The sequence below is a fragment of the Sinocyclocheilus anshuiensis genome, unplaced genomic scaffold (genome assembly GCF_001515605.1).
Source record: "Sinocyclocheilus anshuiensis isolate Anshui unplaced genomic scaffold, SAMN03320099.WGS_v1.1 scaffold199, whole genome shotgun sequence".
NCBI lineage: Eukaryota > Metazoa > Chordata > Actinopteri > Cypriniformes > Cyprinidae > Sinocyclocheilus > Sinocyclocheilus anshuiensis.
In genome coordinates, this window is record NW_015552582.1 from 2269646 (window position 1) to 2286534 (window position 16889).

A 16889-nucleotide genomic window follows, 5' to 3' on the forward strand; every position below is an offset into this window, starting at 1 on the left:
CACACACACACACGATGCGCAACACTCCGCATTTGAACAGTCAATAGCAAATACTTAAACTAAAAACAAAACATACTTACAGTTGCTGATTCAGAAGCGCCAGATTGTCATAGCAAAGTCAGGATTACCTCCTCTCCTAGTTTCACGAAACGGTCGTCCATAAAATGTATTGCTGTTCTGTTGTAAGTAATCTTAAAGATTCCTAAATGCATCTACTTTCGGAAGGCCAAATAAAGTGCTTTTGCTTTCGCCTAGAAACACACAGCGTTTCCCTGACATGGCTGCTTCAACACTAACTGCGGTTACTGAAACCACGCCTTCTTTCTTTGCGTGAACATTTGGGCGGCATTACGCAAATATTTCCACATAGTGAGGTAGATATGTGGGGGCGTGTTAGAACGAGCCGTTTTAGGGGGGCGTGTTAGAGTCTTTACTTTGATAAAGAATATCTCTTTGGTTTTGAGACTTTAGTCTTTGCAACTTCAGGGATCTTATCTATGCACAATCAGCTTGTAACATTCCAAAGAGAAAGGAAAACTTGAAATCGCATCATATGACCCCTTTAATAATGCCTGTATGTGTAGAAAGAGTTGTTGCTATATTGATGGGTGGAATTGGGCAACAATGGAAAAGAGAGACTTGATTGACTATACATGTGAAGGAATAGAACAGTTTAGGGTTAGGGGAAGGTTATGGTTAGTTGTGATTTAATTATAATTACTTTCCTCAGTTTTATGTTATTAAAAATATAGGTAATTTGTGTATCTAAAAGTAGGTCATTTTAGGAGTCAAATGGAGATCCACACACGTATATTTTGAAACCTGTGATTGTAAGTGTGGTAAGTGATTGTGTAATATTCCGAACTTTCAGAACTTTTCAGTCTTTCAGCTCATGCAGTACGTTTTGGAATTTGAATGGAATTCACAATATATTGTCACGATTTCGGTGGGGTCTACTTGGGCTTTGTTATCATGGAGCACTTGGCCTTTTGTTTTCACGGCTTGCCATGTGCTCTTCTGTCATCCTGGTGTTCACCCCGCCCCTCTCGTTATCCCTGTTAGCTAATTCTCCCTTCTCACCTGCACCTCGTTTTGTCCTCATTATTCTTCCCTTTATCTGGCCCTCTTGAATGCTATCTTGTGTCAGTCCGTAATATGTTGTGCAGCAGCTTAGATCGTCTCTGTCCATGCTGTGTTTGTCTGAATCAGTTTTTTTATTTTTTCTAGTCTAGTCGGTCTGGCGTTCCTGTTTTTGTCACCCTCCCCTTTCTACCCTCCTGCCTCCCTAGAACTCTGGTCGGCTCTCTTCCTTGGCTCTTTCTACTCATAGGCCTGTCTCTCCACGGCAGTTCCGTCCTATTCCTCTCTGCCCACGCTCGATACCACCCCTGGAATTCATCGGTGGCATTCCATTGCCGGTTCGCCGCCTCTCTTCCCCGTGGGCTCGACCGCGGCTGGTCTAACCTCCACGCTGATCGGAACTGACTTTTTGCTGGGGTTTTGCTATCCGGCTGATTTATTGACGTTTTGTTATCACAGTTTCAATAAACTTGGAATTTGTTTTCACCTGCTGTTGGATCCCGGTCTCGTTTCTGACATATATAGGAAGTGGAATGTACATAAATTCAGCAGGTTCTAAAAAAAATGTTCTTCCACTAATCCATCAAATTAAAGTTATTTCATGAAATATACTGACATAATAAAATAATGATTAAAATAACAAAATTAAATATATCTAAGTCATATAAAATATTCAAATTACATTTTTAAACTTTCAAACAAGGCTTTGCGATCAAAATTTATCTTGACAAACTTTCTTTGTCTTGAGGAACTTTTGAATTTCAGTTCATTTGAGTTACTTAAGAATTAAAATTGCATCCTGTTCAAGTTTAAAAATAGATTTTCAATTAAAAGCCGAATGCCGCACAATGTGGTTTAAGAGGCACAGGTTTTCTTTAGTTAATTATTATGTGTACTTTCATAAATAACAAAAACGAAATGAATTGGCAAGCATAAAATAAAAATGTCTCTTGGGAAATCACCAGGTAGAGAGTGCTACATTTACAGCTTCATCTAAAGCCTAAACAACAATGTAACCGTGTATTTTTGAGTTCTTGATTATACCACTAGGTGGTATAATGCCCTACTTTCGTTCTTTCTTTCTTTCTTTCTTTCTTTCTTTCTGTAACTGGAGTCCTGTCTTTTTCGAGCATTAGAGGGGGAGACCCATGAGGTTAGTTTGATAGCCTCAGGTATTAGACACACTAACCCAGCATCTGTTTGTACTCTAACCTCTGCAGATCTTTAGTCCAGAATAGCCCTCAGCCTTCACAAAACCTTCTTTTAGTGACACAAAATCCCATGTTTAGAATGAATGCCTTTCCAAAATGCTGTCTTTTTTCTTTCTCATGTGGATTGTTCTTTAGTCTGAAGGGTCTCCTAGAGTGTCACTTCCAAAACTGATTTGCCTGTATAATCTATAAATCTAGAAAAATGTTTTATTTTCAGTTGTACAGTATTAAAATATATAATTCTTGTTTTCGGGGCATGTTTTCCTTTGGAGTGATGATGGTGTTTTTGCTCAATGCAGTACCCAGTGTTTAGTTCAGGACCATGGACAGAGACTAGTCGCGTCCACAGCAAAGCATTGCTGGCTGTGCTCATATGTAAATATGTACAATAAATATATACTCATATATACGAATCATTAAAAAGTCAAATCTTCTGTCAACAGAGAACATTAGCCACTAAAAATATATAAATAAATGTAGCAGACCACGTATATACTGACATCTTTACTGCATCTCTACTGTCTCTTTGATATAACGCCCTCTTAATAAATACATAAAATAAATCCATGCATGCATATACCTGTCAGAGAGAGATTTTCATTAAAGATTTTGCAGGACAGATTCCAGGCTTGAGAAGTGAAGATAACTGTAGACTGATAGCATATGACAGGAGCCATTTGATATTAATGACTTCCATCATTAAAAACCTCCTTTTGGGAGGAGATGAATAAAGAAGAAAATTATACCCATGATTAATGAAACTATCATAATTTTAATGATTATCATTTTCCCCCGGCTTTTCATTTTCTCTTATCTTTATTTTCAAAACCTGCAACAATGGAGTGGGGTTAGTTTTCGCTGTTCTATAAAATATTTCTTTCATTCATCTCAAGCCAAAATACAACCTGTATTTCATTCTAAAATATTAATTTAATATATACTACAAACCCAGCAATACAGCTTGTTTGTTTATAGCACAATGTGACATAAAAGGCCCCATTGCATCTCAATAATGCATCCAGCAGTGAAGGCCTGTTTGTTTTGTTAGACTGTTCTAGGAGCTTTGTAAAGCCGCTGGGAGCAGTAAATCAGATCGAGCAGTGTTTTCGGGCAAAGTTAATCAGCTCAGGCCAGCGGCTTTTCCTAAACCCTAGAATCCAATACATTTAGTGGGAGGAGAGAGAGAGAATTCAGCTGATCTTAGGGAATTTCAGTGCCGAGCACATCCTGCCCGGTTCGGTCTTTAAAGAGTGTACGTGCCGGCAGGCTATGTGACTCTCAACACATACACGCACATCACTGCCCCTTCCGTCATACACTCAGATCTGTGATGACATCACACATTCCCATACAAACGATTGGCTAGAGGCGCAAGGGGAATCGTTCCTGCAGAGAGAGTAAAGACAGAAGGATGTTGAGACCGGTGCTACACACATGCACACATTCCCACTTCTTTCTATTACGTTGGAAGGACATGGATGGTTTTCCATTTTGATTACTTACGTCGTATGGCGAGAAGGAAGTAGGCAACCTAAAGAAGAGGTACATGAAGGTCTTTCTCTGTATCGACAAGCAGAATCAAAAGCTCCACAAGAGGAAGGTCAAGAGTAGTTGACCTCTGACCATCACAGGTAGATGTGCTCTTCGTGAACTTAGGATCACAAAGGCATTCTGGGAATGGATGTCAAGGGCAAGGTGGCAAGACGATGGGAGGATATAGCTGCCAAAAAGAAGTCTGGCACATCTCTCAACTTAGTGCAAGGGGTTTCTCGACACCTGCGTGGTAAGAGATTGACTTACTTGTACACGAATGCATCTGGTGTCAATGATGGACATGCACTTCTAAGTGATTTGCACATGTTTATATGCAATACTTTGTCAGATTTGCATATTTGACTCCATATCTGACTGTTTTTTGTGCTTCTATGCAGTAAAAAAAAATATATAAACAATTTTCACTTAGAAATGGCTAGAAAAATTTCACAATTAGAGAAATAGCTAATAAGACATTGAATTAAATGTGAACTTTTGAGTTAGAAAGACTGAAATAGCATTTTCATGTAAAACATACTCCAATAATCTTTCAATAATCTTTGTTTTATTTACAATTTTTTACAGTATGCATGTGTTAATGTTGTGTTGTTGAGTATTTTTGGCAATGAAAGGGTCCGCTGTAGGGGAGCTCAGCAGGTTCTTGGATGTGCTGTGGATCATTTCTGACTGTGCAAGAGAGGCAGTCAAGTGTTGATTAATCATGGTGGTTATTTTAGAAATTTAATTAGGAATTAAAAAAAAGACAGCTGGCTATTTTTATTTAGGTGCAATGGGGATGTTTTGTGGGTATATATGTCAAATGCGCATATAGTGAGTTTGCATCTGTGTTTCCTACTCAAAGTCACCCTGTCCTTATGATGCTGGGCCAGGCACACACACACTCTCTCTCTCTCTCTCTCTCTCTCTCTCTCTCTCCCTCAACTTAGTGCAAGGGGTTTCTCGACACCTGCGTGGTAAGAGATTGACTTACTTGTACACGAATGCATCTGGTGTCAATGATGGACATGCACTTCTAAGTGATTTGCACATGTTTATATGCAATACTTTGTCAGATTTGCATATTTGACTCCATATCTGACTGTTTTTTGTGCTTCTATGCAGTAAAAAAAAATATATAAACAATTTTCACTTAGAAATGGCTAGAAAAATTTCACAATTAGAGAAATAGCTAATAAGACATTGAATTAAATGTGAACTTTTGAGTTAGAAAGACTGAAATAGCATTTTCATGTAAAACATACTCCAATAATCTTTCAATAATCTTTGTTTTATTTACAATTTTTTACAGTATGCATGTGTTAATGTTGTGTTGTTGAGTATTTTTGGCAATGAAAGGGTCCGCTGTAGGGGAGCTCAGCAGGTTCTTGGATGTGCTGTGGATCAATTCTGACTGTGCAAGAGAGACAGTCAAGGAAGTGTTGATTAATCGTGGTTATTTTGGAAATTTAATTAGGAATTTGAAAAAAGATGCCTGGTTATTGTTATACTTCTGCAGTGGGGATGTTTTGTGGGTGTATATGTGTCAAATGCACATACAGTGAGTTTGCATCTGCGAATCCCGCTCAAAGTCACCCTGTCCTTATGACGGTGGGCTGGGCACACACTCTCTCTCTCACACACACACACACACACACACTGTAATACACACCAATGCAGCTGCAAATCTTTTCTGTTGCCATCTATCATACTCCCCTTCTCATCAATATTTGATTGCTTTAGCTCTGAAACAGACTTGATCAAACTATTAATTTACAAAATACAAGATTTTTAGCACAAATAACAGTGGCACATGTGGTCTGCATTATGCATGACTCATGAGCCTGGTCGCCTTTTTACACACACACACACACACACACACACACACACACACAGACAGACAGTGTGTGACACAGTGACCGGCTTCAGTGTAATCCATCAGACAGTGCTTTCATTAAAGACGTTGGCTCTGCGTCAGTTGTCATCTCTTGCTGATATAACGGTTAGGAGAAAGGATATTACTTACTGTCACCTTGCAGTTCAAAATCAGGGCTGGATCTTTTGTTTTGAGATTTTATCCTGCTTTCATTTGCTTGCAGGATACAGTAGGAAATACTATTGAAAGCGAACTTGTGAAAATTGGGTAAAAACTTTATATCTCCTCAGATAAATGGTTTATTCTGTTGTGTCTGTTTTTAAAAAAAAAATACAAAACTAATTTCTGTGCTTCTTAATTGTTCAAAAGATTTAAGTAAATGTCACAGCAACCCTCAAATTCAGTGTTTTCCTGTTTTGATAAGTGCCAATATGCATAACCAATATGCATAACCCATGATAAAAATCACTGGACCCTACAACACTGCATTATGAATGTATTATTGATATTATTATTTATTCAATGGTCTAAAATTAGTTTTAACTTAAAAAATGTAAGCTAAAATTAATTATTGCAAAAGATTTAAGTAAATGTCACAGCAACCCTCAAATTCAGTGTTGCATATATGCATAACCCATGCATAACCCATGATAAAAATCACTGGACCCTACAACACTGCATTATGAATGTATTATTGATATTATTATTTATTCAATGGTCTAAAATTAGTTTTAACTTAAAAAATGTAAGCTAAAATTAATTATTGACATTTTAAATCTTATATGTTGCTCACATGAGAATGAAAAAGTTATTATGTATATTAAGTGTATAAGTAAGTTTTTTATAGAGAAATGCACCAAATGGTGTTATTTATCAGAGCACTCTATTAAAGAACCCACAACTAAATATTTATAAAAGTGCAAATATACGTCAAAAATATTTGTCAAAAATGATAATCGGTGTATTTCTAAAGAAATTATACCTGTATTTTGGTCAAAATGTACAGTAGCTATCCGACATTTATTGTGATTTTTGGTGGGTCATGTAGTGTCTCATGTTTTGTTTAAGATTTCAGATCAGTTTTATTACTCAGGATTCGGATGTGTTTTGTCTTTCCTTTAGATGAGCAGGAAGCTGTGCAGAAGCGAACTTTCACAAAATGGATCAACTCTCATCTAGCAAAGGTGAGCCGAGTCATGTGTGAGATTTCTGAACCAACATACATCCATTCATGTGTGAGAGAAAAAAAGCACCTGAAGGTTGTTATAGCCACTTCTCTCCACAGTGCAGAATTAATCTGTCACAAGACTGGTGGCACCAGTCCAGGTCCAACATGAACATACACTTTAATCTCCTCTTTAAATTACTGTGCCTCATTTTACCAGGGTACGGTCAGTCTGCTGACAGGATTTACTTATATTCAACTATGCAACAGTTCAACAGGTAATGAAAAAGATGCTGTGTCACAGTCTTGTGTAATATTACACTTACAATAGAACTGCTTTTTGGACTTAACAGAAAAGAAATGTGACGGTTGTAATTAGTGTAAACACTAATGTAACCCACCAAGAAAATGAGGGCTAAAATTATTATTATTATTATTATTATTTTGTAATCAGCATTTTGCCACAAGTGCTGTCGATTGAGCTTAACTTGCATTGAACCTGAAATATTCCTTTAAATCATTAGAATTTCTATTATCACAATAGAGACATTATTAAAAGCTTACCCAATAACCGGTGCTTGTAAAAATTTGCATAAAAAAACAGGACACAAGCATTTGACCCCATGATATGTGTGTAAAAATAGCTTGATGGCTTATTGATTTGTGTGTAAAGAGTGACTGGTCAAGCCATTTTTTTAATTAGCCGCCACTCCAGATAATTCCAGTGTGATCACCAAGACTTGACTTGGTTAATCTTCTGTGACGAGGAGCAGGAAATTCATTTGAAATATCAATCTGTGGGGAATGCGTCTTGACGTGGCATTTTGTATTAGGTTGCACATCAGCGCCTCTCCAGCGTTAAATGTTAACCACAGAAGATTTGATGTTCATACACTCTCTAGCTGTTATTTATTTATCTGTTTGCTCATTACCATCTGTCATGGACATATTGGACCTGTCGGTTAGAGTTGTCAGTGAGATTCACAGCATCAGTGTGCATCAACGACAGTGTTATGAATTGGTTTATGCTTTGATTATTTCTCTGACAGGAGTCCTCAAGTTTAGTGTTTCCACTTCTCTTTAAACAGCTACTGCATGGATAGATGCTTTCTGATGGATAAACACTGTGGATTTTAAAGCACATTTATGAGCAGATTCTGTAAAGTCATAGCTTACTTTAAATTATATCAACTTTGTTTAGCCTTTCTTTTTATGCTGTAGAGTTATTTTAGTATTATTTGTTTAGTATTTACAGAAATGTTTTATATATACACTACCGTTTTAATTAATACTTTTATTCAGCAAGGCAAGGACGTGTAAAATTGATAAAAAGTGACAGTAAAGTCTTATATTGTTACAAAAGGTTCCTATTTTGAATAAATGCTGTTTTTGTTTTTTTTACTTTTTATTCATCAAAGAATCCTGACAAAAAGTATCACAGGTTCCCAAAAAATATTAAGCAGCAAAAACTGTTTCTAACTGATAATAAATCAGCATATCAGAATGATTTCTGAAGGATCATGTGACATTGAAGACTGGAGTAAAGTAATTTCACAATATTACTGTTTTTTTTCTGTATTTTTGATCAAATAAATCCAGCCTTGATGAGCATAAGAGACTTCTTTAAAAAGTAATAAAAATCTTACTGATCCCAAACTTTTGACCGGTAGTGTATACATAAAACAAAAACTAATAAAATGGCAAAAGCACTTTTTTTTTTTTTTTGTTAGAAATACTATAATAGTAAACAAATAATTATATAATATATTTTATTTAGCAGTAATTTATTTTTATTTCATTTTTTTTTTTTAGCAATTTTAGTACTTAAACTTATGTATTTCAGTTAATTGCTAAAATTTGTAATTTGATATAAATTTTATTTATAATTGTTACTTTAGTTTAATTTAAATTGAGATACATTTGTGAATAAACATTTTTTTTTTTAAAGTTTTTAAATAACACTGCTGTGTCATGGTGTGATAGTTTATTAAAGGCAAAATTATAAAGGAAAATTGAAGCTGGATCAGATCAAGATTTTGCTTTCAGTGGACTGCATTGAAGAGAGATAGAGAAGAAAACCACCCTGCCGAATATATATTAACGTGGACCTGCAGTCCTATTGTATGAAAGAGATGTGACATGACCCTATTGCTTCAATAGAAATGAGACTTTTTTTCATGAAATGTTTGTGGAGAAAGGACAGAAATGAAGATCGTCTCATTAAAATTGCAAACAGAGAACTATTTCAACTGGTTCTACAACTGTCAGAATCAATTACATTCATTGTATCTTGTAAATCCAGATAATGTACTCAATAGCTGAACACCACCATGCCATCCCTGGCACCCGCTGTTCCCACTTCTTTGCTGTTGCCCTTTAACCTCATCCTACTGCTGAATGATGTTGCCTTGGTGACAGCACTCTCAAGTGTTTGAGGGAGGAGTTTGAGAATGCATGTGCCAAATAGGAGGAAATGTGACTCTTATATTGTTGACAGGATGATTTTAAACACAGACTGATAGACTGAGGAGAAACTGTTGGTGCATTTCTGGTCAAAATGTCTGTCTCTAGCCCTCCACCAAATTGCTAATGCAAATCATCTGCAGTGATTTTCCAGCTCCATAATTCATAGCCCAAATGTGTTGGATTAATTCTTCTTAGCATGTGTAAGATAACACAGAATGAGAATTACACAGCGTTTCTATCGCTCCTCTCATTCCTTTCTAGAAGTATCAATAGAGTATTAGAAGATGCGCCCACAGGTCCATGATAGATAATGAAATGTAATTAGGTGTAAACAGAGTAAATTAGGTCCGTTAGTTCCTAGTTTCACTAGTGAGTGATGGAGATGTTGCATTAAAGCCTCAAAGCCTTTTGTATGTTGACTGGAAGGTTTTCATATTACTGTCATTTGCAGATTTTGCAGTATTCAGTGAAGCATTAACCTTTGAACATGTTCCTGCACTAGAGTTATGGCTGTATCTCACTCCTCATATATAGGAATATCTGCTTATTATTACCATTGTCCATGTTGATTAAATGGATCAGTAGTGATATTTATATTAAAGGTGACACTTTACAATATAATACAATAAAATACAGTAAGTCATTTATAAAGGAATAATTCATCCAAAATGAAAATTCTGTCATTAATTTTCACTTTCATCTAATTTCAAACCTGTTTGATTTTTTTTTGGAACTGTGGAACACATGAGGGAAATGAATGGATAGTGGTTTCATGAAAAAAATCATTCATTTGAGCCAGATCTTTTTAATAATTCACTTGATCCAGTTCAGTTCTGAATGATTCATTTACGAATCAGACTCTGGAACTCACTGGAGTTTTATGGAGGGGAAGATTGTTAGTGAATCATTTCTGTTTGTTTCTCATCTGAAGGTGTGATATGACTTTGGTAGACTTGGAACATAGCACGCTTAAATTTATTATAAAGGCTTATGGGCCACTTTTATAATAAATTTAAGTTTTCTGTGTCTTTTTTGAAGCTTGAAACCTCCGGTCCTTTTTCGGTGTAATTGTATGGACAAGGGCGTCCAGTACATTCTTTCAAAATTTCTCCTTTTATGTTCCACATGCAAAAGCAATTCAAAGTGATTCGGAACAACATGATGGCAGAATTTTCATTTTAGGGTGAACTGTTTTTTAACTCTTGTTCTCTGTGCACATCTTGTAAAATTGAAAAGATGCAAACTTCCAAAAAAGAAAGAAAGAAAGTGAATGCGTATGAGGCCACCCTCCATTTCAATTTTGACAAATCCTCTCAGACAGGGTTAGGGCTTAATTATGGCATGCTCAATATTGAGGATGAGCTCATCTCTCATGTGTTTGACAGATAGCATGGGTGAGCAGCACACAGCAGCCACCCGGACACCCTGCTGCCTGCACCTGCTTTGTCACTAGACATATATCAACGCCCCATCAGGTTTCTCTCTGAATTATGAAATTCAGTAATCAGTGCCCACAGATTCACAAACTGTACCCTCAATTTAACTATCAGTGCTCACAGATTTGTAAGCAGTAACCTCAATTTTGTCATTTGTACCCACAGGTTCATAAACTGCACCCACTGCTTTCTAGACGGGTCCCTCAGTCAAGGAATCTGTGTGGTTCTTAGAAATCTTCTCCTTAGTTGCTCTAGAAGAGCTCTGTGCTTTCATAATAATGGCATTAGTTTTAATGTCATTTAAAAAAATATTGCCTAAATTATGCTTTTGGGAATGCAGAGATGTGCTAGAGGGTCCATGGAAGGTTTGCGTGAAAAAGAAACACAAACATAAAATGTATTTTTAGGGCTGTCAACATTTACATGTTAATTTTGAGACATGTAGATTATAATAAAGATTAAGTTAATTGTAATATGTTAAAATTTGATATTCACTGTGCTATACGAATGATTCTGAATTTAAATATTTTTTTTCAAGGTTTGTATGTCTAACATTAACACTAATAGTGGGTAGAAAAATGTCATACTACAAAGTAAATATTTTTCAAATAAAATTATTGGATAAAATATTTTGCTTTGGCTTAAATACAGTAACAAAATAAAAGTCAAAACAATAAAATAAGTGTAAACAATATGCCTCAATACTTTATCCCTTAAAGGGATAGTTCGGCCAAAAATAAAAATTCTGTCATCATTTACTCACCCTCATGTTGTTATAAACCTGGAACACAAGAGAAGATTTTTCTTTTCTTTTCTTTTCTTCTCAGTGAAAGTCAGTGCGGTCCAATGTTGTTTGAACCCCATCTTTAAAATAAATCTATAAAATAATTCTAAATATATTTTTTGATGTTATTGCATATAAAAACTATTTAGTAGACAAATTGCTGTTGAACAGTAAGCTGTGACCTACTCTCAACCTTAATTGAACTCGTCTCTGCCTCCTAACAGTGTCTCTCTCATCTCTGACTGATACTGAAAACAGTTCGAGTGGCCCTCAGGCATTTGTATGTTCACATGAACTTTGATTGGGTTTTTTTGGGGGTCACTCCGATGAATACATCAGCAGTGCCTGCCATCACAATCTATTTCCATCAGTAATAACCAGACACAGATAATTAGTTTGTTAAGGCCTGCTGGTTGTGCCTTTGTGTTTTTTTCCCTCTTATTTTTCATTAGTTGCATAATTACTCAATGTGCCTCTTTTTAATGTAATATCCTATAAGGTGATTTTATCCAATTAGCTTTTGAATTATTTAGCACTAATTAGAATATCTTAGCAATTCCTTCCCCTGCTCTCTCAAAAATGCTTCAAGAATTAATCTTTTAAAAACATCACTCACTTCCCCTTTCTGCCTCTAATTAAGGTTATCCCACTGTCGTTTCTCTTGAAATTCATGTTCACTTTCACTCTTAAACTACTTTTTTTCTCTCTCTATTTTGCCGTTATTTTGAAATATAACTCATTTACATCTCTCTCTCTGTCTCTCTCACACAAACACATACACACACACTCACTTTCACAGTTTCGTATTAATCTCCTCATGAATGACTTTGCCACCCGGCTGCTTTCCACTCCAAATCCCAGTCATGTGACTGCTGTCTTAAGAGAAATCATGAATGTGTTGTCCGGGTAAAGAGGGACTGTGTGGATGGATTAGTGGAGGGGCTTCATTGGGTCAGACAGTCTGTGTCGTCTCTAGAATCAGCACTTTTACTCAGGCTTTTTAGATGCTTCTTAAGCTCATGACTGTCACTGCCCGACAACACATTCACTGGGTTTAATCTATAAAGCTCATTCAAACTCACGTCACAAATATGTACAGAATGCCACAACACATTCTATCTATCTATCTATCTATCTATCTATCTATCTATCTATGCTCCACTGCTCAGCTTTAAACCAAGATCTTGGTTCTACCCAATAATCAATTCCTACAGAACTTGATCAGCATCGCGTTAAAAGATTTACCAGAATCCTCCAAACCATTCATTAAAAGATACCATCATAGGACGCAAAGTGCCTCAGGTCTCTTTACTCATGCATGTGCTTGCCAATTTGAAGGACATCAGAGAGGCAGGACTGAAGCACTAATCTGCCTAAGAGCTTCAACTTGATTAGCCAGTCTGTCTGTTCTAACAATGTATTGTTCTATCGTTCAATCTGTCATTCTATCTTTCAGTCTTTCTAACGTTCTTTTGTTCGATTTATCATTCTTTAATTTTATCGTTCTATCTGTCTATCGTTCTCTCTCATTCTATCATTTAATCTGTTCTATCAATCATTGCATTGTTCTATCTGTTGTTTCATTGTTCTAACATTCTGTCGTTCTACTTATCACTGTATCGTTCTTTCTATCACTTTCATTCTATCTATTGTTCTATCATTCATTCTATCCGTCTGTCATTCTATCCATCTATCATTCTATCTGTCTATCATTCTTTTTTATATAATGTTCTATCTATCTATCTATCTATCTATCTATCTATCTATCTATCTATCATTTTATCGTTCTATCTGTCTGTCTGTCTGTCTATCTCTCGTCTGTCTGTCTGTCTGTCTGTCTGTCTGTCTTTCTGTATGTCTGTCTGTCTGTCTATCTATCTACCGTCTGTCTGTCTGTCTGTCTGTCTGTCTTCTATCATTCTATCTGTCTATCATTCTTTTTTATATAATGTTCTATCTATCTATCTATCTATCTATCTATCTATCTATCTATCATTTTATCGTTTTATTGTTTTATCGTTCTATCTATCGTTTTATCGTTCTACACTCTTAAAAATAAAGGTGCTTCAGGATGCCATAGAAGAACCTTTTTGTCTAAATGGTTCCATAAAGAACCTTTAATATCTGAAGAACCTTTCTGTTTCACAAAAGGTTCTTTGTGGTGAAAGAAGGTTCTTCAGATTATAAAAAGGTAAGAAAGAGATGGTTCTTTAAAGAACCTTTGACTGAATGGTTCTTTGTGGAACCAAAAATGGTTCTTCTATGGCATCGCTTGAAGAACCTTTTGAAGCACCTTTATTTTTAAGAGTGTATCTAACGTTCTATCGTTCAATTGTTTTATCTATTGTTCTATCGTTCTATCTATCTGTCTATAATTCTGTAGTTCTGTCTATCATTGTATCTACCTGTTTTTTCTATCTATCATTCTGTCACTTTATGTAACATTCTTTCGTTCTATCTATTGTTCTATCTTTCATTTTGTCATTCTATCTTTTGTTCTGTCTTTCGTTCTTTCAGTCATTCTATCGTTCTATCGGTCTGTCATTCTAGTTATCTTTCAGTTTATTGTTCTGTCTTGTTCTGTCTTCTATCATTCTATTGATCTATCATTCTATCATTCTTTTGTTCTATCTGTAATTCTATCCATCTATCATTCAATTGTTTCATTCTATCTTTCATTCTTTCTATTGTTCTGTCCTTCTATCTGTCATTTGTTCTGTCTGTCATTCTATCTGTCTGTCGTTTTATCGGTCTATCGTTCTATCTGTCTGTCTTACATCATAGATGTCTAAATAGTTTTAAGTAAAATGTCAAATCATCACTGGATTGTGTTCCCTCCTCAGTGCAATCCTCCTTTAGTGGTCTCTGATCTCTTTGAAGATGTTAAAGATGGAGTGATGTTGCTAGCTCTTCTTGAAGTCCTGTCTGGTCACAAACTGGTAAGCTTAAATGTACTTTTGGTTGTTTTGGTATTTGATTTTCCTTTGTTATTCGAAGTTACTTTACAGCTGTAAAACCTTTTACTGTATCAAGCATCATTGTCCCAGTTAGACTTAAATTTCTGTAATATAGCATGAACATTGTTTTAACATTGTGATATTGTTTTAAATGATAGCAAACATGATGTAATACAAGACATATGAACAAAAACAGTGTATTCACCACACATTATTAGCACTCACATATGCGCACACACAGATGAATACCCACATGCTCAGTGAACAATCCCATAAGGCTAGTGGTGCCTCAGTTCTTTGCAGTGCTGTAACAATCAATATAGCAAGTGGCACATGGCCCTTTGAATTTTTTTTCTTTTTTACTTTTCTCTCTTGCAATCTATTTGGTGTCATCTTTGTATTCTCTGTCTCTCTGTAACATGTATAACTATCCTGCTTATCTGCTTTCTTGCTGTCTCTTTCTATTTTTTTTCATCTTTTTCTCCCCATTCCTTGCTGGGTATTTACATTTTCCTCTGTCTATCACTGTTTTCCTTTTGTCTGCTGTGCTATCTTCTCCCATCTGACAGCCATGCGAACAGGGCCGCAAGCTGAGGAGGATCCACTGGGTTGCTAACGTGGGAAGAGCGCTGAAGTTTCTGGAGGGCAAAAGGGTAAGGCTGTCTATTCCCAGAGTGCTTTGCTCAGGTGTACAGCTCCAGGTCATAACCACTCAGTCTGAAATACACAACCTCTTCCTGCTCTGCTCTGATACCGCTCTCTTGCTTTATAGCACTGTCTCAAGAGAGACAAAAAGAAGGAAAACCCTGTTCTTCATTTCATGTTTAAATCTCATTCTGAACAACAAGAAATTGTTTCATTCAAATCACCAGCAAATGAAGGATTTATGGATTAATTAGAACGTGCTACATGGCTCAGAATAGATTTATGAGGTGATGTTGACACGTCAGACTGAAATCATTCTCCTTATTGAGGTTTAGTCCTGAGTCAACTTATTATAAATCTGTCTCTGGTGCCTCACATGTGGCGATGAGCTTCCCTCATAGAGGCTTTCTGTCTGTCTGTGGTTGCCAAAGCTGAATAAATGGACCAAATAATGTATAGTCAGTAGGGGTGTAATGGTACATGTATTCGTACCGAAACTTTTTGGTACGGGTCTTTCGGTTCGGTACGCATGTGTACCGAACAATTACAGCATTGTTTTAACCACTGCACGAGTGGAACCTCATTGGTAACTTCCAGTTTTATATATTGTTACGTTTCATAAGAAACAAAGTCTCATCTTTCAAAATGCCAATTTTTTTTTTTGATGTGGCATGACATATTGCTGTATAAACGCCTGTATAAACGCGAGTGAGCATTATCATCCCTTCCTCTTTACTACTAGTTTTAACGCAAAATAAACATGAATGAACATCTCACGCCTTATGAAATCGCTCAATCAGTGTTTCAACTGTGGAAAGATGTCAATAAAACAGCTTGTAAACAAAATGTCACATAGCATTTCATTTACCTCAGGCAAGTCATCAGTGTCCACAGCTCATTATTAGTTCACTAGAGAAATGAAGTCTAGAGAAGAGCATTTCGCAAAATAGACTATATACTCATTATACTTTACTTAACCTGTTAGTGATGTCTTAATTATTAAATATATGCTTAAATAAATCTGTTATGCAACAAGTTATTACAGCCACTGTGTAAATAAATATATTTCAACAATAAAATTTTATAATTTAGAAATTAATAAAAAAAATGAATTATGTGCAATTTACATGTTTGCATTCAGTTTTTGAAGTTAGCCTAAGTGTTGATTATTATATTTAAAAAGAAATAATATTACACAATATTACTGTATTTTCAAATAAATTCCTTGGTGAGAATAAGATACCTCAAAAACATAAAAATTCTTACCAACCCTAAACTTTTGAAAGGTAGTGTATACAGTTTAATGGTCATTATACTAAAATATTTGACCACTCAATGCCGTAATGCCAAGTGTTCCAGAGTTCACTGTAAGTTCATCTTAATGGTGCTCTATTAAAATAAATTAAAGGAAGAGGTTTACTGTCATCGTCTATTACCGGTATTTTATTGTAAAACCATGGAGATTTGAAATGGGGCCCATTTTTTTCCCCTTTATAAACAGGGTATTTTTTCATATCTCTCTGGGGAGAAGCACATAGATATTTCATTTACTGTATAGCTGTGCTTCAAACTGTAATTATACAGCCTGTCAGTGAATGAAGCTGAGCTAAGCCTCCCACTCCTGAGGTGGTCTGTCTGTCTGTGTATCTGATCTCTCAAGAAGCTGTGGATTCATTTCATAAGCTACAGTCTTTCACCATCTTATCTGTCTCTGTCATCCCTCTCTCATCTCTCTCTAT

At 35.8% G+C, this 16889-nt stretch overlaps 1 protein-coding gene across 1 annotated transcript in view; it reads left to right on the plus strand.

The window, feature by feature from the left end:
* Positions 1-3536: 3536 nt before the first annotated feature.
* LOC107665323 (nesprin-1-like) overlaps positions 3537-16889 on the plus strand; it is a 133934-nt gene continuing 120581 nt past the window's right edge. The window contains exons 1-4 of the mRNA XM_016456151.1: positions 3537-4074; positions 6820-6881; positions 14392-14487; positions 15075-15158. Of these exons, the coding sequence (XP_016311637.1) occupies positions 3969-4074; positions 6820-6881; positions 14392-14487; positions 15075-15158 (348 nt within the window). The 5' untranslated portion in view covers positions 3537-3968. The remainder of the gene's footprint in view (positions 4075-6819; positions 6882-14391; positions 14488-15074; positions 15159-16889) is intronic.